This window comes from Alternaria ventricosa, assembly GCF_023758065.1.
Source record: "Alternaria ventricosa strain BMP 2768 chromosome Unknown scaffold_13, whole genome shotgun sequence".
Classification (NCBI taxonomy): Eukaryota; Fungi; Ascomycota; class Dothideomycetes; order Pleosporales; family Pleosporaceae; genus Alternaria; species Alternaria ventricosa.
This window is the reverse complement of record NW_026055693.1, coordinates 178,687-200,734: the sequence shown is the minus strand read 5'-3', so window position 1 is coordinate 200,734 and position 22,048 is coordinate 178,687. Positions and strand designations below refer to the sequence as shown.

At 53.5% G+C, this 22,048-nt stretch overlaps 9 protein-coding genes across 9 annotated transcripts; 6 read left to right on the top strand and 3 right to left on the bottom strand.

The window, feature by feature from the left end:
* Window positions 1–580: 580 nt before the first annotated feature.
* Window positions 581–1,171, top strand: J4E93_007278 (uncharacterized protein; the record flags this gene model as incomplete). Its single annotated transcript, XM_049345188.1, has 2 exons — window positions 581–776; window positions 855–1,171. The coding sequence occupies 2 exons, from the start codon at window positions 581–583 to the stop codon at window positions 1,169–1,171; spliced, it is 513 nt and encodes a 170-aa protein (XP_049197418.1).
* A 299-nt stretch (window positions 1,172–1,470) lies between these two features.
* On the bottom strand, window positions 1,471–5,067 carry J4E93_007277 (uncharacterized protein; the record flags this gene model as incomplete). The annotated part of the gene is made up of 1 exon (XM_049345187.1): window positions 1,471–5,067. The coding sequence occupies one exon, from the start codon at window positions 5,065–5,067 to the stop codon at window positions 1,471–1,473; it is 3,597 nt and encodes a 1,198-aa protein (XP_049197417.1).
* Window positions 5,068–5,563: 496 nt separating this feature from the next.
* Window positions 5,564–6,505, top strand: J4E93_007276 (uncharacterized protein; the record flags this gene model as incomplete). Its single annotated transcript, XM_049345186.1, has 3 exons — window positions 5,564–5,661; window positions 5,717–6,078; window positions 6,126–6,505. The coding sequence occupies 3 exons, from the start codon at window positions 5,564–5,566 to the stop codon at window positions 6,503–6,505; spliced, it is 840 nt and encodes a 279-aa protein (XP_049197416.1).
* A 533-nt stretch (window positions 6,506–7,038) lies between these two features.
* J4E93_007275 (uncharacterized protein) lies at window positions 7,039–8,401 on the top strand (the record flags this gene model as incomplete). Its single annotated transcript, XM_049345185.1, has 2 exons — window positions 7,039–8,225; window positions 8,290–8,401. 2 exons carry the CDS (start codon window positions 7,039–7,041, stop codon window positions 8,399–8,401), a joined length of 1,299 nt encoding a protein of 432 aa, XP_049197415.1.
* A 2,465-nt stretch (window positions 8,402–10,866) lies between these two features.
* On the top strand, window positions 10,867–11,229 carry J4E93_007274 (uncharacterized protein; the record flags this gene model as incomplete). The annotated part of the gene is made up of 1 exon (XM_049345184.1): window positions 10,867–11,229. One exon carries the CDS (start codon window positions 10,867–10,869, stop codon window positions 11,227–11,229), a length of 363 nt encoding a protein of 120 aa, XP_049197414.1.
* A 196-nt stretch (window positions 11,230–11,425) lies between these two features.
* On the bottom strand, window positions 11,426–12,686 carry XYL1_3 (NAD(P)H-dependent D-xylose reductase (XR); the record flags this gene model as incomplete). The annotated part of the gene is made up of 4 exons (XM_049345183.1): window positions 11,426–11,569; window positions 11,639–12,099; window positions 12,156–12,312; window positions 12,378–12,686. 4 exons carry the CDS (start codon window positions 12,684–12,686, stop codon window positions 11,426–11,428), a joined length of 1,071 nt encoding a protein of 356 aa, XP_049197413.1.
* Window positions 12,687–13,144: 458 nt separating this feature from the next.
* Window positions 13,145–14,522, bottom strand: J4E93_007272 (uncharacterized protein; the record flags this gene model as incomplete). The annotated part of the gene is made up of 3 exons (XM_049345182.1): window positions 13,145–13,249; window positions 13,300–13,864; window positions 13,918–14,522. 3 exons carry the CDS (start codon window positions 14,520–14,522, stop codon window positions 13,145–13,147), a joined length of 1,275 nt encoding a protein of 424 aa, XP_049197412.1.
* Window positions 14,523–16,348: 1,826 nt separating this feature from the next.
* On the top strand, window positions 16,349–17,039 carry J4E93_007271 (uncharacterized protein; the record flags this gene model as incomplete). The annotated part of the gene is made up of 3 exons (XM_049345181.1): window positions 16,349–16,533; window positions 16,590–16,692; window positions 16,848–17,039. The coding sequence occupies 3 exons, from the start codon at window positions 16,349–16,351 to the stop codon at window positions 17,037–17,039; spliced, it is 480 nt and encodes a 159-aa protein (XP_049197411.1).
* Window positions 17,040–17,805: 766 nt separating this feature from the next.
* On the top strand, window positions 17,806–20,124 carry J4E93_007270 (uncharacterized protein; the record flags this gene model as incomplete). Its single annotated transcript, XM_049345180.1, has 1 exon — window positions 17,806–20,124. The coding sequence occupies one exon, from the start codon at window positions 17,806–17,808 to the stop codon at window positions 20,122–20,124; it is 2,319 nt and encodes a 772-aa protein (XP_049197410.1).
* Between the last annotated feature and the right edge of the window lie 1,924 nt (window positions 20,125–22,048).

The window sequence follows — 22,048 nt, the reverse complement described above, 5'->3', positions numbered from 1 at the left end:
AAGAACGTCGAGCGCGGAAGTCAACCTCACCTCCGCAATCTTCCCCAGCGGCCACCACACGCCATCGCAATCTTGCCACAGCTCCTCCGACTCGAACCAACCGTGCGCTGCTTCTTTTGTTGGTTTTTGGGTTTCTCCACTGCTACAGCCGTCGCGCACCTTCCTCACTTGCGATCGCAATAGGCGTATTCATACATACGGACATACGGACAAGAGTAGATAGGCATAGAGAGGAGAAAGACCCGACAAAATGAACGCGCCAGACAGGTATGCTTCATCTTTTGCAGTTCATCCTCTTCAACACAGTATCTCTGTACTGCGCGCAGTCCACAGTCGACGATGTCAGTTCAACACCACGGTGACGACGAACCTACACGGCGCGTTCGCTGCTTTCACCACGAGCGCGTGAAAACATCGAAATGACGCACATTCCTATGGGCGCACGACACTACCGCGTGACCACGAGAGCGCGCTGCGCCGCATATATACACCTCCGATGGCAAGAGCGTGCGACACAACGAAAGTCACGACTCTACCACGCCCACGCCCCGACGAACGAGACCCTCGATACCCCCAACCAATGAGCGACAACCCAAGCACATCCTTCTCCTCGAAGATCGGCCAACTGATAGAGCAAAATCCAAACTGTGCACTGCGCGACAGCTCAAAAGACAACCGGCATGTAACGCACAAAGCTGACCACGACTACGAGAACAGATTCGAGCTCTTCCTGCTAGACGAAGGCCAGCAGAAAGTCGAAGAGAAAGCCGAGACACGTACGTAGCACCCCACACCATCCCGTCCATGCACACTCCCTCCCCCCTTCCACCCACCAACTAACAACCCTCGCACAGGCGTCCCCAACACTGCCGTCTTCACCTTCAACAAAGAAGACCACACGCTCGGCAACCTCCTCGCGCAGCGGCTCCTCAAGAACCCCGCCGTCATGTTCGCCGCCTACAAAGTGCCCCACCCGCTCTTCGCTACGTTTGAACTGCGCGTCCAAACCGACGGGTCTATTACACCCAAGGAAGCTGTCATGGCGACTTGCCGGCTGGTCATCCAGGATCTGTCGAAGCTGAATGAGAGCTTCCAGACAGAGTGGCTGGGTAAGAGGATTGTTAGTGAGGGTGAGGCGGAGAGGCAGCAGAGGGAGCAGAATAACTTCTGAGTTTGGACGCCTTTGCCATAGTGGCTACTGGGAAGCTCTTGGGAGATGGAGTTGTGGGTTGCATATGTTAGGCGTTTTTGACTGGTTGATTCATTGGTTGTTATGACGATTCAACAAAAGGGTTTTGATACCGTGACTTACATACCCTATAGAGCTGCGAATAGTTTGGACAAAGAAAAACAAAGTGGCTCGTCTTCTTCTGACTTCACGGTTGCTGTAGACCATTGAGTATGAGAAAGCTGTTTGGTACTATCATAGTTTTTCGTCGGTATCTACGTTTTACACACGGAGATGCTAATTTACTCATCATCCAGATCCGACCAACGTCCCGGTAGTGGCTTAGTGGCGAGCTCAGCATCATCTTTCGAAGCGACATGATTTTCGTCGCTAGCTGGTGTACTGCCCGAAGCCTCAGGCACATCCTTGGACGCACCTTCATCCTCGCTCATGACAGCGCTGTTAGCCCCACTAACCTTCTCCTTCTGCTCTTCTTCCTCCTCAGCCTCCTCCCAGCTCTCCGCAACCTCAACAGGTACTTCCTTCTGTTTCTTCTTCTTGCTACTCAAGCTGAGCACCGCAAACCCGCCCTTGTTCCCGAAGGAAGTTGTCTTTGGGAGCTGGCGGTTTGGAACACCCTTCGAGGCTGCCACTTCGCTCCAGCCTGAACCGGGGCCTACATCAGACTCTTTGCGGAGAATGTTGAGTGAGGAGTCGAGACGCGCAAGTTGCATGCTTTTGCCGATGTTTTGCGTGGTAAGAGCTTTGGTTAGCGGTGCCTGGATCGATTCGAGCATGGTCTGCATTTCGCGTTCTGGAATGCTGAGCCGAGCTGCTAGAGGTGGCTTCAATGCTACGGCTTCGCTGGGAAGGAAGGTGACCTCTAGCTCGCATCGGAACGACGTCGTTGCGAGTACGCTCTTGATGATGGGGTTGAGCTCTTCGATAGTGAGCGCAAAGCGAGGGTTCAAGATGAGGAACGCGTTATAGGGGTCGCAATTGGTGTTGCTGGGCTTGGGGCGTAACGTGGCAGTGGAAGACACTGCTGGTGCTGGCGCTGGCGCAAGACGTTGTTGAACTTGACGAGTTCTGGCGCAGTCTGCTAGTGTCCGCATTGGTGCCATGACGAACTTGGGGGTCTTGAAAATGGCCACATGTCGATGCGGTTCTGGATCCATGCTCTCTGAGTCCATGCCAAAGTCTTCAGCCAGGTGGTGGATGAAGGCGCGCTGACTACGGGGCATTGGCTTGAATCGAAGACGCTTCTCATCTGGGTCGGCAGCGAAAAGTCTAAGCTGCTTCTCCTGAGTCGCTGCCCAGGTAGAATTTTGCTGGTACATGTTCAGTGTGGCGTCTGAGTATGGAATGTGGTCATTCTGGTGCTCCGGATCAACGTTGAGTGCAAGTGCTAGAACACGATTACGCTCTAACCTTGCGCACTCTTCGTCGCACTTGAGCACCTTCTTCTGGTTACCATCTCCGTTGCGTGAAGCATTGCATTTGGCCTCTTGCTTAATCCTCTGGCACTCGCAAGTAACGAAGATCTTGTGGGGACACGGTTTCTCTTCTTTGCAGGGTTGAGGGAAGTGGCAGGGTGCCAAACACGGATGACCACAGGTGCTAAGCTCTTTGCCACATGCCTGGGTACATGGCTCTTCGCACTCTCCAGGTCGATGGCATTGCTTCTGACACTTGTGTGTGCCACACTTGAGCGTGCGCCCGCAGACTTGGCCACAGCGTACCTCGGTCAGCCAGCATGGCTGGTTTTTGAGAACACTCTTGCCACATAGACATGGCTTGGCGGTAAGGAAAGCGCACTTCGGACATGGCTGGTCATCCAGGTGGCAACTATGGTCCAGTTGGGGATGACCGCAGTCCTTAGGTCGCTCGCACTTGAAGCGACACGGTGGAGGTTTTGTACCGCATGGTAATGGTGGTTGTAGCACAGTCCGTCCACAGTGACAGCTAAGCTCATCGAAAATGGCATCGCGACATGTGCCACACGGACCCTTATGACAAAGTTCCTGGCAGCGATGTTCGGGGTTGCCGCACTTCAGTTGTCGACCACAGCTCCGCGTGCATATGTGCTCGGCCTCAAAGTTCTCGTGAGCCTGGCGAGGAGCCGAATGCAAAGGCCTTCCTTTACGGCGGTTCGACTGACGTTCCGCAGCTTTCTTCTCTCCAGCGCAGCAGTGCTCGCCGCACTCGTGGCGCCCGCAATTCAACGAGACTTTGCAGATGCGCCTGCACTGGGGAGGCTCGTCCATGCCTTGGTGACAGATGGTCCTGGATGATGTACGTCCACACCTACATGATATATCAACCGTCTTCAAGCAGGGCCGACATTCGCCTTGGTGACAGAGCTGCTCGCACTGGTGACCACATGCGAGTGTTTGACCACAAGGTTTGTCGCAATTGGGGATCGGATCTTCGCAAGTCGTGCGTGGGTTGCCAGACATGTCTCTCAAAGCGGTCTTGCCACAAGGACAGCGGTTGACTCGGTCTGGAGATCGCGGACAATGAGGTGCTTGCGTATCCTGTGAATGACATGCCATCTCACAAATGTGCTTCCCGCAATCGAATGAGCGTCCGCACTGATTAGGGCACTGGAAGGATCCTATCCAGGTCTCTACTGTTGCAGCACCGTCTGTGGCGACATGGGACTGGCTGCTCTGCTTCTCTTCTGCCCGGTCATGACATAGAATGTCTTTTTGTATCTGTCCGCAATAGCAACGTGCCGGCACTCGTACCTCGCAGGCACCGCAAGGACCGTCGTGACAAGGTCGATCGCATCTGTGCTCACCACAAGACATCAAACCTCCACAGACATCGCCGCAACTCCAGCCATTCTCATAGTCGGTATCAATACAACGGCGAGTGACGGACCTCTTCCCGCAGAAGCAGTGTTGCGTGGGACCCATCAAGCCACACGGAGGACAGGGGCCGGCATGACACGTCGAGCCGCAAGGGTGTGGACAGGGCTTGGGGAGAAGTCGGGGTCGTGAGCAAGTCTGGCCACACGAGAATGGTGGTAGACCGGGTGTTGAACGCGGATCCAGCTCCTTCTCGCACCAACAGTGGAAGTTCTTGGGTAGAGTGTCCTTTGGTAGGTTGCAGCCGGGGCAGCGCCACTGCCTCGGAGGCGTCTCCCCGTCTTGAGTCTGCTGTCGCGCTGCAGCCGAACCCTCGTTTGTTGACCACTTCTTGATGCAGCCCAGATGGAACACAGTCCAGCATGTTCTGCACGACCATACCCCCCGTGAACGCCTTGTGACGTCTTCAGTGCAAATGGCACATTCGTAGTGACCATTATCGATATCCTCGTGTGTCCTGGTGGCGATGTCGGGCGCAGTCGATTTGGGTGCTTGCGGCTGCTTCTGGCGCGGCGGTCGTGATTTGCGAGGGGCGATGGGTTGGCCTGGCTGGAAGGCTGGCGCATCTGCTTGTAGTCCTGGCGGAGCTTCTGAGATGGCAGAAGCCGCATCGTCTTCTACAGTCAACTGTCCACCGAATTGACGGCCACCAGCAGCCATGCGCTGTGGAAACCGCTCTGCGCCGCCTCTTCCTCGGCCACTCCGCGCACCGCCACGTCCGCCTCTTCCACCTCGATGCGCTGCTTGTTGCACAGACGAGGGCACAAATTCGAGGGCAGCCGCATTTGGTTGCGACGGTCGTCCACCGTCAGCCTGGCCTCCTCGCCCTCGTCCTCTACCACCGCGCCCGCCGCCCCTCTGTGGCTGCTGTGCTGCTTGCGCCTGTGTTTGCTCTGCTTGCTCTGACTGTGCGGCCGTGTTCGCGTTTGTATTTCGGCCTCGTGGTCGCCGCCGTCCTCGTGCGCCTCTCGAGGCATCGGATGGGCCTGCGGCAGGTGGTTGAGGTGCAAGTGCAGGAGCCGACATGTTGTCGATTGGATTGCGGCAGTTTCGAGCGCTGGCCAAACGATGGTGTGTAAGCGTTGAACCGCCGAGGGTGAAAAGGAAAGATTATTGCTGCAGGCTCTAGTAAATGTGTGGCCTGCTGAACTGGTAAAGAGAGGGCGGTCGCTTTGTTGCTGTGGTGGGAGTTTGCAGTGGCGAGCCTTATACTGGGGAAGGTGCGTGAAAGGACACTAAGAAAGGCAGTTGCAGATTATGCAGGCGCAGTGATGAGTCAAGGTCGACTCATGCGACGGAGCAGCCGGGCGCCGACACGTCGGGCTTTGGAGGAGCGCGTGAATTGATTGCTGATGTGGGAGCTGTCGCTCGCATCGGAAATTCCATGGGCGCGTCATACCCAGGGTCCGGCCAATCGAGGCTACGGCTAGTTCCGGGCGTCCATGGTCGCCGCGTTGGAGCTTCACAGCGCGAACAACACCATCGCCCGCCGACCACCCACGCACCCGCCCTCGCCCCCATCATGGTCAAGTCACTCGTCGGCGCCCTCGCTCTGGCAGCGCTGCCCTCGGCCCTCGCCTTCCGCAACACGTCGCCCTTCTTCCTCTTCTCCACGGCCGAGTACGCCTCCGTCACCGCACGCCGCGCATCCTGACGTCCAAGCTAACAGCTGCAGCCTCCTAATCCCCAACAACGACGCCGCCATCGCTGAGTCATCCGAAGTCACCGTCGACATCCTCAAGGCCCTCGAGCACTGCCCGACCAAGTCGTACATCATCATCGAGCAGGATGGCGTTTCCGCCGCCGACTACGCAGACGGACGCGCCATGCCACAACTGAGCCAGTACATGTCTGGCCAGCACTCCGAAGTCAAGTCGACTGTGGCGATTCCCGACGTTGTCGGCACTGTCGATGCGGGAGCCCTCGCCGACCATCTGGTGTCCAAGTGTGGGCAGGATGGTGGATTCTTCGGTCGAACAACCAACCCAGTGCGCCCAGGCTCGCAGGCGTTCCGCATCGAGCAACTTCAACGCGATGGTAGGCAGTACATACTCAGGATACTTTACCCGGGCTGACCAGTACAGACACCAAGTTCGACAACCTGATTGTCAACTCGGCCAAGTCCCAGGACTACACCTTCATCTACATCACCACCCCTCCCACCGAGGCGCAAGCCAAGGAGTCGCTCGAGCACCACACCTACGAGATGGAGACCTCCTTCCCAGAGTCCGTGCAGATGGAGCTGAAGCGCGATCTCTCTTCGCATGCCAAGCGGGCAAACTCGACGGAGGGCGGCCTGTTCGAGAAGTACCAGTACTTCACACCTGGCATCTTCATGGGATTCGCTGCTATTATTCCGCTGTTCCTTATCCTTCTGGTCGGCATCCGAGCCCTCACCAGTCTCGAGGTTTCATACTTCGCCTTCAGCAAGGAGATGGGCCCCAACGCGCAGAAGAAGCAGTAGAGGAATTTCAGTGGATAGAGAACTTGTTAGCGCACAATGTATATCCTGTAAGTTAGTAGGCATGATGGACCGGCGTTTGGAATTTGAATCTATAGCGAAATACCAACATTGTGTTACCCAGGATTTGCCTCTACCTGACATCCTGTTCTACTGATAACAGGAGCCCTGCATATATCGCAACCAGACAGGCGCATAAGTCAACGTTGGCGGGCCGTTCGGGCTTGCTAGACTGATGATGTTAGTTGATCGGTTCCCCAACGTTTTACCGAGAACTCAACACGCCGGAGTACCACCTACGTGCACAGTCCGCGCTAGGTCAGGCCTCCACGGGTACACGAACAAGGGGTTCCCATCCGATGTGTGGCAAGCATTCTGGGGTAAAGTGTATATGTACAGCTTTCTGTATTTGAAATTCAAGTTCACTCTTCGACATCTCACCGTTGACGAGTACACAAGTCATTCAAAGACAGGCCTAGTGTCTATCAAGAGCTGTTGCTACGACCCTGAAAAGCAATACTCGCAGACATCCCACCATGGCTTCTCCAAAGCCGATGGACATTATCATCTTAGGTGGTGGCATAGCTGGCCTAACAACTGCCCTCTCCCTCACAAAGTTCGCGCCTGTTTCATCACCACCAAACATCACCATATTCGAGATCCGACCTGAGCCTGCGACAATCGGCGGTGCCGTAAACCTCACACCCAACGCTCTGCGTCTCCTATCACATCTAGGAGCTCTCGATGAGATCCGCGCCAAAGGATATGGCGCCGAGTGTCTCGCAGTCGAAGTCTTCGACCTCTATACCAACGTCAAGTTAGCAGAGAGCTCATTCAAAGGACCAGATGGAAAGGGATTGGGCGACCCTCCATTTACTGCCTTGAGAATCACAAGAGGAGAAGCACTCAAGGGAGTACTCGCCGCCATCGAGAAGCAGCCCAACATCAAGCTCATCTGTGGCAAGAAAACGACCAAGATCAGCGAAAGCGACACCAGCGTGACCATCGACTTTGAAGACGGCGGAAGCGCAACCTCAGACATACTAATTGGATGCGACGGCATCCACAGCGTCACCCGTCTCAAGCACGTCGAGCCCGAGCGTAAAGCAATATACAGCGGAATCTGCAACGCCTTTGGCTTTGCCCCACGACGCAAGATGTCCGAAGACAGCAAAGACTACGAGCCCACGCACTTTGACGTCAGCGGCATGAACTTTGGCCGTCGCGGCATGATGCTGACGTCTTTCCACGACCAAGCCCGCGAAAGCATCTACGTAGGCGCACTGATGCAAGTCCCCGAGATCGCCGACCGAAACGGCTGGAAGGCAGCAGGCGCCGATGCGCAGAAGACGCGGGACGAAATGCTGGAGCGGTATTCTGGTGCTGCGAACCCGCAGATTGCGCACTGGATTGAAGACGCAGAGGGTCTGTATCTCTGGCCTGTGTTTACGCTCTCCAAGGGAGGCAAATGGGCTACCGACCGCGTTATGCTGATTGGAGACTCTGCTCATGCTATGCCTCCGCAAGGCGAGTCAACGGGTATCGTGTTTGAAGATGGTGTGTTGTTCTCGCGCTGCTTGGCCAGGTGGATGGAGAGTAAACGCGATGAGGGTGTGCCGGTCAAAGAAGCGTTTGATGCGTACGAGACTCTGAGACGTGCTCGTATCGACACTGCGTTCGATGAGAGTCAGAGTGTGGTCAAGACGGTGCAGGATACGCCTTGGTAAGATCTCCCATATACGAACTGCGTGTGAGACATGCACTGACTTCGTACATCGTCATTTTAGGTTGGGTCACAAGATTAAGATGAATGTTGTACCGTGGTATCTTTGGTGGACGAGGAGCTATCGCGAGAAGCATTTTGTCGAGGATGTTACGACGTGTGATATTGGGTACTGATAGGCTGATGCCCTGCTTGCACGAAGTGGCACAGTGCTCCACTTCAGGAATCCGGGTCCAAGTTTTTTACTCAAATCTCACATGGCCCGCTCATCTTCTTTACCCTGTCTGCTTTTCGATATCTGAGCTTGCATCTTCATATCGGCCGACTCTACTTTCATCGCTCCCAATATCGCTTACAACGCTCATCCCTTCCTCAAACGCCACAACATGTCTTAGTATTGTTCTTCAAGCGCGCTCGTCCATTCCTTGAAAGTCGATTCCATCGAGACTGCGCCATCTCCGAGGGGCTAGATAATAAATGCAAACTATATAGAGAGCTCTATAGGCTTCTAGTAATGCTTCATCACAACTTTCTACAACCCTTCAAACTCCATCTCTTGAGACCAATCTCCAAAGCCGTTCTTTACACAATGCGACCCTTCTTCGATGCTACAGAACTTCCTTCCTTCCGCTTCACAAACGAATCAAGTTCATACCGGGCGCTACGTCTGAATTGCACGATTAGCAACCTCAGTCCTGTTGCGAGTCCTGTTTCAATAACAACCCCGACCATCGGTTCCATACCCCACGCCCAGCGAAACGATTCAGCGATTACCACACCAGTTCTGAAAACTACAAAACCGATTGAGGACAAGGCTATGGAGGCCGAAGTGAATGCTGTCTAGTCAGAGACTACGTGAGATGGACAAGACGTGATGGCTTGGTGTTGAAAAAGGAAAACGAGGTTACGGCCATACTTTCGACAGAGGAAGGTAGACACATGCAATATTAGGAAGAGCCACATGTCCAACGTTTGCCCAATTATGCCCTGCTGCCACTATAATGTCAATAAACAGTTTGAAGCACGAATGAGAGAGAATCATCCCTCTCTTCGCAGCCCACTACAACCCACCTCACCACCCCATCCCACACCCAAGACAGCAACACCCACAACAACCCACCCGCCATTTCCCCATGCAGCAACTTCCCCAACTCTCATCGATCACTGTAACACAACCACCTTGATCCATGCTCACACTGCACCGCGCAAAAAGGCGAGAAAAAGCGAAAAGCGCGACACTCGCTCTACTGCACGGGATGCGCACGCGCAGCGCACGGTCATTGGCTGCGAACTGGGTTCCTTGTGTGGAAAGAGTGGATTGTCACACCGGTATACTTACCTCCCGTTGTTTGGCGAGTCGTGTGGTGAATGGGTTGGCGGGTTGTTCCCTGTAGGGTGCTGTATTGAAGGAGTGGAAATGGGTTAATTAGGGGGATGTAGTGTGGTGTGTGTGGGTTGGGTTGGTGGAATGCGGATGACGGGTGAGATCTTGTGAGGGAAGCGGCACGGGATCAAGCCCGGGGGGTAGGGGTGCGTGGGTCGGTGGGAGGAGGGTTGTGCATTGCCGTGTCTGCTGCGATGGAGCAAGTTTGGGAAGGTTTAGTGGAAGTTAGGAAGGATAGGAAGGTTTCATAGCAGCTTTCTTAAGTAGAAGTATTTGGTGGTTGTGTTGTAGAAAGGCGTTCTGCGGCTCCGCATCAAGCGTTGGTGCATAGTTGTACCAAACTCTCAACAAAACCGGTGCTTCTCTCCACATCTCTCCATACACTTGCACTCAAGCCAGTATCATTAATCAACTTACACAACCGACTCTTTCAAACCCAACGCCCGGCATAAGAAGTCGTATTCCTCACATCGCCGTCCACGAGAATCTTCCTTTCCTGCTTCCAAAGTTCCCCCTCAACACCCGCCCGTGCCACACGGCTGCATGAACGGCCCCCGATTCCTAGCAACAACCCACTACTTTACCAACGCCGCGCCGTCGCCCCCCTCCCCCCAAAAAAGGGTCCTTAGCGCTTCATGTGATCGCATTTTGCTGCATAATCGCAAGGCTAAGTATACGTTTGCAGCCGTTCCAGTAATCCACGGTTTGCTATGTCAGACTGCCGTATGCGGTAAATGGCCCCACTTTGAGCGGGTTGGTTGGTTGGAGTCGGGAGGAGACGCGTGAGTTTGGTGTTTTGGGCTTATAGATGCTGTAAGGGTTATGCAGGTGGTAGGTCTTTGGCTTCGATGTTGTCCGCGACGGCGCTGACTCGTTGGGTGCGACTGTCGTTGTCAATCGAGGATGCAAATGGGGAGGCTTGGCGGTTGAAAGTACCTCGGCAGCAGGTGGAAATCGTGCAGCAACGCGTCACATTTTGACGGACCAACGAAGAACAACTTATTTGTCTGTTGTCGAGTGTTTCGTTCACGTCTCCGAAGTTGAGAAATAACGGTACGCAGGCCTGTGCAGGGTACTAAACACAGTCACCCGTCATTCGTGGTGTTCTCGCTGGTATGTTTATCTCATGGAAAGCTTCATCACTACCTAGGTAGGTACCTGCAAGCCGTGCGTAGATGCTCACACAGTTCAATAGCATACAGAGGAACGACCCAGCAGAATCACAGCTACCAAACGCCAGAAGCAACATCCCCAACCATGGCGCCGAAAAATCTTCGCAACACATACACGCCGCCTTCGAGCCCACACCTCAAGCCCATCATCATCTGTGGCATCGTAATGGCCCTTGCCGCTGCTCCTACCCCCGCCATACTTCATCCTGGTAACCTTAACTCACCGCTTCCGGAAAACGTTGCTACAGCTGGACGATGGATTCAGACTGGGTTGTTCTACTTCCTCTACGGCGCTCACGCAGTTGAGACACTCATGTTCATGAAGAGATTGAAAGAGCATGGTGTTGGTTTCTTAAGCGCAGCGTGGTTGAAGTGGGTAGCGACGTGTTTTGTCGGAGGAAAATTCTGCTTCGAGCACTTTGATGGTTTGGTAGGAAAGAAGGCGTAGACGGAGGTGGAGAGCAGATACCAGACGGTAAGAGAAGACAGAGATGAGGATGGAGAAGGCACGTTGAAGTCGAACGGAATCGTATTCAGTAGAAGAGGATCTGGAAACTGAAAGTATACAGGCGTGCAACCCACTCCTTCTCTTTGACAGGTAAACCCTCAATACCTTTTCGCTCAATTTCAGCAACAAAGGACCCTTACGTCTGCGTCGTGTTCTTTCCGTTCAACACATCCAAGAAAGCTGTGTAAGCAGGCTTCTTCTGGAAGTTGTCCGTCCAGAGCAACGCAGATCCCTCACCGTTGAAGGTGCCAGGAACCCAGGAATACTTATCCGCAACGCCCTGATCACGACAAGTCAGCACACATACACAAGCCATGGTAGATGAAAAGGTGAAACAGCTGAAACTTACCCAGATAGTCATACCGACACAGCGTTGCACGTTAATACAACTCTGAGCAATCCTCGCCCAAGCCGCCGCCGCATCCGTCAACTTCTGCGAGTTACTCGGCGTGCGAGATCGTACGTCCAACTCGGTGTACGCAACATCAACACCAAGATCAGCGTAATCCTGAAGCACCTTGGTCAACACGGCTGTGCTGGGCGTAATGTCGCTCTGGGTGCCTGTAGGCTCAGACACCACATGGCCCTGCAGACCCACGCCGTCGATCTTGACGCCCCAGGACTGCACGAGCTTGACAATGCGTAGGGCGCCTTGGTGCTTGGCCGAGCCGTATTCGAGATTGTAGTCGTTGTAGTAGAGTTTGGTGGTTGGGTCGGCGGCAGCGGCCATGCGGAAGGCGATGGGGAGGTATTGTTCGCCGATTACGCGGAGGAAGACGTTGTCTCTGTTTGTGCCGTCTTCGTTGAGTGCTGTTGGTAGTACGTCAGCTGGGTTCATGTCTCTTGCTCTCACGTAGTGTTTGTACCTTCGTTGACGACGTCCCAGTGGGTGCATTTCCCCTTGTATCTTCCCATGACTTGCTTGATGTGGTTCTCCATTACGCCCATCAAGGTGGCGTTGTTGTTGATTTGGTTTACCCAGCCTGGCAATTGACTGTACCAGACTAATGTATGGCAGCGCATCTATTGTACCCGTTAGCTCTAATTACTGCCAGTGTTTACCTGCAATGCTATGATGGATATCCTACCTGCTTATTGTTCTGAGTCGCAAAGTTCGCAACAGCATCTGCCTGTCCCCAGTTGAACTGGCCCCGATTGGGCTCTGTGGCGTCCCATTTCATAGCATTCTCAGGCGTAATGGAACCGAATTCCGCACTGCGGATGATGTTTTGCTCGGTGTTGTCATTGCGGATGGTTAAAGAAGTGCCGATGTAGGAACGGCCTCGCGCTTTCATGGCCGCATCAAGCGCTGTAGCTGTCTGCTGGCGAGGGTCGAGAGGCGTGCATGTGGCGATGCTGGCCAAAGCCAGAACGGTGCTGAGGGTAGAGAAATGCATCTTGGGTATTGGCCGTGACTATCATGGTGAAGACTTGGGTGGCTCTATATATCTGATCTGTGACCCGGATGTTATACGATGCCAACCGGGTTTTCTATCTGATGATCTCAAAGTACGATGCAAATACCCGTCTTGACATGTGTCTCTTAGAGTACTACACCCGTACAACTAGCTTCCATAGTGTCGGTCATACTGGGCAGATCTGGCTCAAGAATGTACCCGGTGTAGAGCGCATGTGCACCATGTAAGACATATCGGAGAAATTAAAGATCGTTTATGTCAAGCAGGGTCGATGGGCTTGGTATCTGCTAAGTGTGCGGGGGAAGGGATTCTTCGAGCATGGCCCTTTAGCCTCTTTACCCGCTCGGCACATGTTCGGTACTCCTCACGGTAGAGTCGTGGACATGCGAGATGTACCTGAACATCATCGTGAATATACCCGGGGTTTACTATACTTATTACCTAACTGCCAATTCAACCAGAAAGTCGACGTTGTACGCCACACCGCCGTCGACGACATATCTGCCGGATTTGTTGATCTGGATGTCGAACCGACGAATAATCTTTCAAGTTAGCAAGAAACATCGCGAGATCTATTTCAGGAAAAACTTACCTCCGGCAACAGCTTGTACATCTCCAACTTTGCGACATCTTTGCCCAGACACATCCTCGGTCCAATCCCGAACGTGAACTGAGCTGCTTCCAGCTCGAAGTTTCTCTTCTCACCTTGCATCCATCTCTCAGGCTTGAAATCTTCAGCATCCTTCCCGTAGAAGCCCTTGTCTCGCTGCACAACGTACGCCTGGCTAGTGACATCCATTCCGCCAGGCACATAGTGTCCATCAACGACTTTGCCACCCTTTGGTGTCACCCTAGGGAACAGATTGGGGGCCGGTGGGAAAAGGCGAAGCCCCTCCTTGATGCATGCAATGAAGAACGGCAGATGCTGGAGGGTTTCATCATAACGGATTGGAGTTGATAGAAGGCCTGCTGAATCTGCTGCATCGAGCTCTGCGCGAACACGTGCGAGAGTAGACGGGTCTGACAATATGAGTCGGAGAATGCAACCCATTGCTGTGCCAGTTGTGTCTGCTCCAGCTTGGTAAAGAAGCGTAACATGGGCACGCTTTTGCGTCGGGGTCAGTGGTGAGCCATCTGAAAAACGGGCGTCGAGACAGCTGGATGCAATAAGTACGAAGACAATGCCTAAAGGAACATTGAATATGCTTACTGCTGTAGGAAGTCCGGCCTTCCATCATATGGCTTCTCTTTGTTTTGCTGCTCTCGCACGGTGACCTGGCGGTCTGCCTCGCCCATCAACCAGCCCATCCCGTAGTCATTAGAGGTAGTCGGTAACAGCCAGACCCCTAGAACAGGCAGTCGCAGGATTCGCTCCCGCAAGAATCGAAACCTTCCCGAGAAGCCGAAAAATGTCAAACCTTTGCGCCAATTGGTCAACAAGTATTTCTCATCGCGCTGGTTCTCAACACTGCCGAAGGGCTGCGTGAACGAGATTATGCTGAGAATGTCGGCTGCAAATTCGGCGACCTTATCAGAAAGACAGATGGTGCGCTTGGCCTCAGCATGTTCTCTCAGCTTCTCAACGAGCAGGGAAACGTGGCTATCGAAGCGAGGCTCCCATGCGTTCTTCAGCGGGCCGATGGACCATGGTGCGTTCGATAGAGCCTTGCGCAAGACACGGTGCTTTTCACCATCTATCGTGGAAACCAGATGCGGAGGTCCCAAGGCTCCACTGTCGTACATGCCAGCCCTAGTGTTGCACTGTGGGTCCCGATAGATGTCTTTGAGGGCGGACGGCTTGGGAAAGAGCAACATCGTGGGGGATATGCGTATTGGGCGGTCCGCTGTGTCAATGTCAGAAGCTGCAGTCGGGCAGTGACATGAGAGGGTCGCCTACTTCCGTACTTTTCTACCAAGTACATGAAGAACTGAGGCTCTCTGTGCAACACAGAGATTATGGCACCCACGACGGAGAAAGAAGTCGCATACCACGGTCCCGGGAACTTTGAAAGAGGATGCAGCTTCTGCATGTAGAATATGCGACCCAATATTGCTGTAAAGAGAATCACAAACATAGCAAGACCGGCGTTCAAAGCCTTTGCGGCGAGGTCTGTTGTATCAAAGATCGCCATCGTGCGCACGGCTTGCGAGTAGATCTCGTAGTGAATAGAACTTAAGGGTTAAGATTGAGAGATGGAGATAAAACAAGGCGTCAACAGTATTTATGTTGCTTAACAAAGCGCTCTCTCGCCCAGCGTAGATTGGCTCCATATCGGCTGCCTTTCGTGAGGGGCCCAGCGGAGCTCACGCCATGCTCGCATGCGATATACAAGCGCATGGGACGCATGTGTCTGGTATGTGTTCATGGCTGCAGTTGCGATGGTGGGGAAGCCTGTCGTGCTGGCGCCGTGGTGGATGCCTACGCTCGGCGCGTGTGAACGTATACAGCGCATTCGCCGAACGAGGCCAAACACCCACATGGATAGCTGCGAAGTAATCAAAAAGCTGCTTACGGAACACGCTTATTTGCTTAGCTACCAGCATTACAGGAGTGTGAATGGAAGTCGAGGCGAATGCGCGTTGATCTCCAGGGCTATGTGGAGGGGGTGGCCGGGGCAATATGCAAGCGGCATGCGAGAATCCTAACGGGAGGAATCACGCGTCTGGGAGGACCAGGGCGAGCCTCAGTAATCATCGGATCTGGCATGTCTCGTACGCACTTTGCATGAGATATTGATAGGCGTACATGCATGATGCAGCGAAAAGGATAGAGTTGTAGAATCCAGAAAGTTGCCGTGCACGATGGGAAGTCCCTCAACACACAGTCCGTCGAGGCACCATTACGTCATTCAACCTTCCCAACCAGGTAGGTCTTACCAGCGCCGTCGAATCCAGCAATCTTGAGGGAACAGACAGGATCGGGCCCGGGGAGGCATCAAGAGACTGAGTGCTGGCCAGCCACTTCCTGCAGGACCTTCTCGCTACAGGGAACGCTCGCGATACAGAATTCCTTATCGCCCAAAATCAGCTGGGAGATCATCACAGATTTGGTTGGATGTCGGGGTGAAATTGATGTCAAGCGCATGTTGGAGAAGAAATCATGTTGGGTGGAAATCAATTTCTGGCGCCGTAATCCACAGTCTCTCTAAACCTGCCGTATGGAGTAAGTGGGCTGTCTCAGCCAATCAAAGCTGATCGCATGCCCTCCGTCCTTCTTGTTCGCACCCCGCCCCCTGCTTCGCTGCCGACATGTGCTGACTGACGGCAACCCTGTGCCTGAACGGCAGATATGCGCAATCTTTCAAAAGGTTCCTACCCTCCGTAATCTTGTGTTAAACACACGCGGCTACATGACGATCCGCCCTGCGAGCTACACATGCTTCAAGGTATCGTGTGAATATTTCCCGTCATGTTTCCATGGTAGGGTGATGTGACGATGCGACGGCACGCAGGGACAGGACGTCTGGGCCGCGATTGCATCGACTATCCTGTAACGATGCTTGGTACTGAACCAGAAGGAGAACCTCACTCTACCGCCCTCCATCAGGGTCCGGCTCTCTGGGGCGGGGTTCCGAGAGAAGCAGGTTATAACCTTAGAACACTTCCCCATCCATGGATTGAGAATTGAAGCGCCGTCCGTCATGTCTGACGTTAACCCACTCGATGTTTTGGCCATCAAGAATGTCGTATCGCGATATTGCCAGGCGTTGGATTTGAAGGACTTTGATCTGCTGGGGAAGGTTTTCATATCCGACGTCGAAGCCAGCTACCCTTTCAATGAAGCTATGAAGAGCCTTGATGAGGTGAAGGAAGCGATCAAAAACCGGTAGGTTCAACACTTGCATGTTGACAAGCAAGAATATAAAGTCTGACAGTACACAGCCTTGGACCAGTCCGTACACATCACAACCTCACGACGCAAACCATCACATTCAGATCCGATGCGCAGACGGCACGAGCTGTAACGTACTTCCAGGGTGTACACGTAAGTCGTTTGAATTCAGTCCTTACTCTCACTTTCTAGAAGCAACTGGTGTGCCTTGGAAGCCCGTCAAAGCGTTCGAGTCGCGCCATGACTTAGCTTGCCGTACATGGACATTTCGTACCCAGATTGCCAGGACTAGATGCTGAGTCTTGCAGTTCGGTCAAGGCCCTCACGAGGGCAAGATGCTATGCGCGTATGGCAAGTACGTGGACGACATGGTAATGCTGGAAGCGAAGAACGGCGACTGTGATGGTGTGCGCGGTGCGAGCGGGGTCTGGAGGATCAAGGACAGAACAGTCACCTTCACCCAGCGGATCGGAGATGAAAAGATCATGGAGGAGCATTGAGGGTTGCGATGTGGGGTGGAAGTCGGTCACTGCCGCCATTATCTAGCGCACGAATGCTGTTTATACCTTCCCCACCACTTGCAGTACAGCCAAGAGTTTTGACCACGTGTATGCGGCTGCCAACTTACGAGGCCCTTGCTTCCACGGTCGGCTTCCTCTCGCGTCAACACTGTCGTCTGAGGTTTCACCTCGCCACTGCTGTCCTGCATAGTTATCTCATCACAATCATCGCAGTGTTACTATCGCTCACGCTCACCAAGATATTCTTACAATAACAACGACACCGCCAAACACGATGACACCAATGTTTAGCAACAACCTTCCTACCCCGCTAACAAAAGCACGGGAGACTGATGAAGCATTCCTCTAGACGAGGTGCAAGATATACATACAGGCGTAATGTTGCTGCTACAGTCACAAGCGCATAACTGACGTGCATAGGACACTGAGATGCGAATCGAACAGCTTCAAGAGACTACGTACAGAGTGGTTTTACTCACCCTACCGTAGCGACGAGATCGAGGCATACGATTTGGCCTTGAAGAACAAAGTCAATGAGAAAGACACATGCTGCATCGTTTACATCCGGCACTTTTCTGTTACCGGCTTAGACTTTGCGTACTGCATACACGGAAGCGCAAACCTCGCGAAGTTTCATTCTGATGTACATGGCGCGACAGCGGTATGTTGGACCAGCTATTACTTACGACCAACACCCAGCTGAACGTATGACTTATAGTACAACGGGCCCATTCTTGCTTCGTTCATGTCGCTCCTCGGGCAAGAACTCACTGTAGAAGACGAAGAATCCCAACGAATATGCTGGTCCACTTTCAAAAAGGTACCGAAGCAATGCGGGAAGTTTGAAGAAACTCCCACAAGGGCTGAGAAGATTCGCTGGCGCTACATGTTTGAAACAGCGCGATTGGCGTTCAGCAAGATGCGGTTCGATAACGAAGACTTCCAAAAACTCGAGAAGCTGGTGGGAGATGCCAGCAGGCTGAGGGACGACACGCCTGAGGAAATCTTGGGCGTAAATGCCATCAGCGCGGGTCGGCACCACCAAGTACAAAGAGCCGCTATTGATCAAACCGTCAAATTGCTCCAGAAAAAGTACACCGACGATGAGGTTTACGACTTTCTGAAGAACGAACTGTATGGCCGGCGCCGGCGACAAGGACACAACTCACTCACTGATAAGCAGCGAGACCTTGTGGCCCGATTTTATAAAGTTCTCGATGATCTTGCGATTCTGAACGAAAGTGATGATAGCGATGACACAGCCGAAGACAAAGAGCATTTCGCAGAAGGATTAGTCCCAGCGACTGCAGAGAGGGACAATCTGGTCAGGAAGATAAAAGACGAACTTGCGCAGCCTATCGATGAATCTGACACGGTTGCATCCCCCAAGTCGTCGCGAAGGCTTGTTCAGAGTACGCCTTCAAGCGACGAGAAGCTGCCAACACAAGACACGCCTGCAGCTCCGCCTACGACCGGCGAAGGAACAACAAGAAGCCAGGTTAGTTTTAAGGCGATACAAGAATTTCGCGAGCGCGTGGACATCGACTTTGAAGATGCCCAGAATTGGCTGGAACAGTTCAATTACAACGTGATCGACGCCGTGAACATGTACTACGAAGAGGAGGATGACGCAAATCGACCCGCATCGCCCGATCCACAGCTGGAGGCTGGCTCGAAGATGATTCTTGAGTCTGGCATTCCTCCTCCCGGTGAAGCTACGATGAGTCCTACCCCGACTGGTGACTCGACGAGCAATAATAGGCGAACTTTCAAGCCTATCAATGATCCTGTCTTTACGCCCATGGGAATCTTGGAGCGACAGAAAGACAAGCGTGCGAATCACAAAATGCTGCAGAGCATGATGCAAGCAGATAAAAGCCGGGACAAGCAAAGGGGGACGGGAGAGGACAGCGGCAGTCTGAAGACCACGCCAACACTTCCGGAAGTAACCACATCGAAGACGCGCTTAGGTCGCTCCCACGATGGTCGAGTCGTCCACTTAGACCCCCATGGTAATGTTCTTACACCAGTAGCAGAAGAACAGCCGGTACCCGAGAGTCCATGGCAAGCGTACCGAGCTATGAGAAGCAGACTACAAACACAGTACTACGGTACTGAACACTGGTTCAACAACCCCGACCCCATTCGCGGCGTTCCTGAAAGAGAAAGACCTGACTACGTACGACCAGGCGATCTGGAATGCCACGATGCCACGACCTCGACTGAAGCGGCCGATGATGCTCAGAAGGCGTTCGCATCGATCCAGGCTGCAAATGCCGATTTAGTCGCCAAAGTCACCGAAGAAGAGCGCGAAGCCCAGCAAGAAAGAGACCTAGCTTACGCAATGTCACTGAATGCTCAACTCAATGGCGAAGTAGGAGGAACAGTTGTCGATGCAGCAGACGCGGGGTATGCGGAAGGAGAGTGGGACGGTATCAAAGCTGCGATTGAACTCTCCAAGCAGACAGCAAAACCTCCTGTACCGGAGTCAATTGACAACTACCCACCCACCCTCGGCAATGATAGTCCAACAAACAGTACCCACGACTCTGGGTTCGGCGATGATGAACACGACCCCCCACAACCCAAGCCGCAGAAGAAGCGAAAATCCATGGAATTGGACCAAGAAGGGAACAAGAAGGGGAAGATGAACCCACCATCGTTTGTCAGCATGCGAGATGTCGAGAAAGGAGAAAGTGACGTCGACAAGGCTACTCAAGAAACGAAGTATGATCTCTTCGTCTCGAAAGAAGAAGATGCTTGGGATGGAAACGATAGCGATGCGGAGCTCGAAGACGTCGACTTCGACTGCGGCGACGACGAGGATGTGGGTACAGATGCTGATGCAGAGGGCGATACAGATCACGAACATTTTTCAGAGGAGACCATGAATGTTGATGAGGAAGAGGGCGATACAGATCACGTATACCCTTGGGACGAGACCATGAAGGTTGATGAGAAAGATGATGAAGAGAGCGATACAGATTACGAATACTCTTCGGACGAGACCATGAAGGTTGGTGAGGAAGATGGTGATATAAGTGGGGGTTTGTATCGATGGTGAGTTGACATTTCATCGTCTGATGGCGTAGGCGCGGACGATACGCACTGGAACACATAGCAACATCGGCGAAGATGTGCATTGTGCGATGGATAGCTAGACATGTCTCATGGCGGAAGCGTATGATAATCCAACGTATTCTCACCTTCACACATACTTTCTGAGATACCATGCCACGCACGTATATCAATGGTCAGAGAAACTTTTCATAAAGTACTGATAGAATTCAATACTGAGACTAACACGACCACCCATTAAGTGCCCAAAGAATGCAAGGGTATTTGGCCGCACACGGGTCCGTGGCGGCAATGTAAGAAGATCTAAAGACCCCAGGTATGTCGTCCAAGCGGTGATGCGTGGAAACATCTAACTACGTATTCGTTACTCGTGTCTCTTGTACGCCTATACGTTGTAAGTAGCACCTTCGTACGGTGCAGCGCAGCCGTTGGGCTGTCTGGACTACTCATTGTCCAAGAACTCTACCATCACGCTTGCACCCTTGAGTCCAGCGACTTCAATTGTGTCGTCGACGTGGCCGAGGAGGTTCTTGCCCATGAACGCCAGATCGAACTCAGCTCCTTGCTTGCCTTCCCAGGGTACGTCGGATTTGATCCACTCGTAGACGCGGCGAACAGGATCTGAGAGGTTGAAGCGGCGCACGATTGGGCGTCCTGACGGCCCACGGAATTGGATGCGGGTCGTGACTTTGGGGTCGGTAACGGTCGGCTCGGTATGGGGAGCATGTGCAGAGATAGCGGCGAAGACGGGATTTGAAGGAGCTGCCTCGGGCTCGGCTTCGGGTTCCGGGGCGGCTTCTTCGGCCTTGCCCTTGCCCTTGATGTTGTCCGTAGATTTGGTAAGAGCATCTGGGTCATCATCCTTTGGTCCCTTGCCGTTGTCCATGCTGTTTTGTAGTGCCATCTCTAGCATCTCCTCCTCAGTCATGCGGCCTACGTCCTTTTTCTTAGACTCAGACTTCCGCTTGGCTACGGGGTTCTTCGCGTTGACGTTGAGGCTGTAGCGATCAAGGAACTCGTGGAGCTGAGCATGGAACTCGACTGGCTCGGGTATCGGTGGGCCGGACCAGACCTTGACTTGCTCACCCGTTCGGGGATCGACGATGGCGATGTGAGGGTAGGCGTCGGAGCTGTCGCGGGCGTGGAAGTAGTAGTTCATGTACTGCTGTCCACGCTGGTCGTCTTTTGCGTATTGCATAAAGATGAAGTTCTCTCGTACCGTCGCTTTGATGTCTTCGTTCTTCCAGATGTCCCTGTTAAGGCGCTGGCAATCAAAGATTGCAGGATCTTGGATGTTGACGAGTAGCCACTTCTCCTCATCCTTGCCCATGTCTCGCGCCTTTTCCCAGGATCCCTGGTACATAATCTCAAATGGTGGGCGGAATAGCTCTGCGAGCATGTTCATCTTGGAGGACTGCTCGGAAGCACCGCCCGTCGCGGTCGCAAGCTCGCGTCGCCGAGTGCTCGAATCGGTCGCGTTGTCCCAGACATTGGTGTGGGTGGTGTGCTGGTTGAAGATACCTGCGCGGCCTTGATCCGATGGGTCAGCAAAGTCCGGGAATTGTATATATGAGGTGTGCGGCATACCTGTCCGCCGACGAGCCAGCTGCTCCTGGACCATGGCATCGAGATCCTCCTCGTCCTCAGCAGGCCCCCAGTTCGAGCCTGGCCCAACGAGTGTTTCCATCCTCCGCTCTATGGGCGCGCGGACCTCATCAGAGCCAGCTCCTCCAGGCGCACCACCGCCGTACATCTCTTCTTGTAACCTCCGGGCCATGGCTTCGTCATCTTCCACGCCTGGCTGTGCTCGTGCGGGTGGCGTCGTGCCTTGCGGCGCAGGGTCGAAGTCCATGTCATCGTCTGAGTCGACATTGATGGGGTTCTGTGCGGAGGAAGCGGCGGCCGAGGGC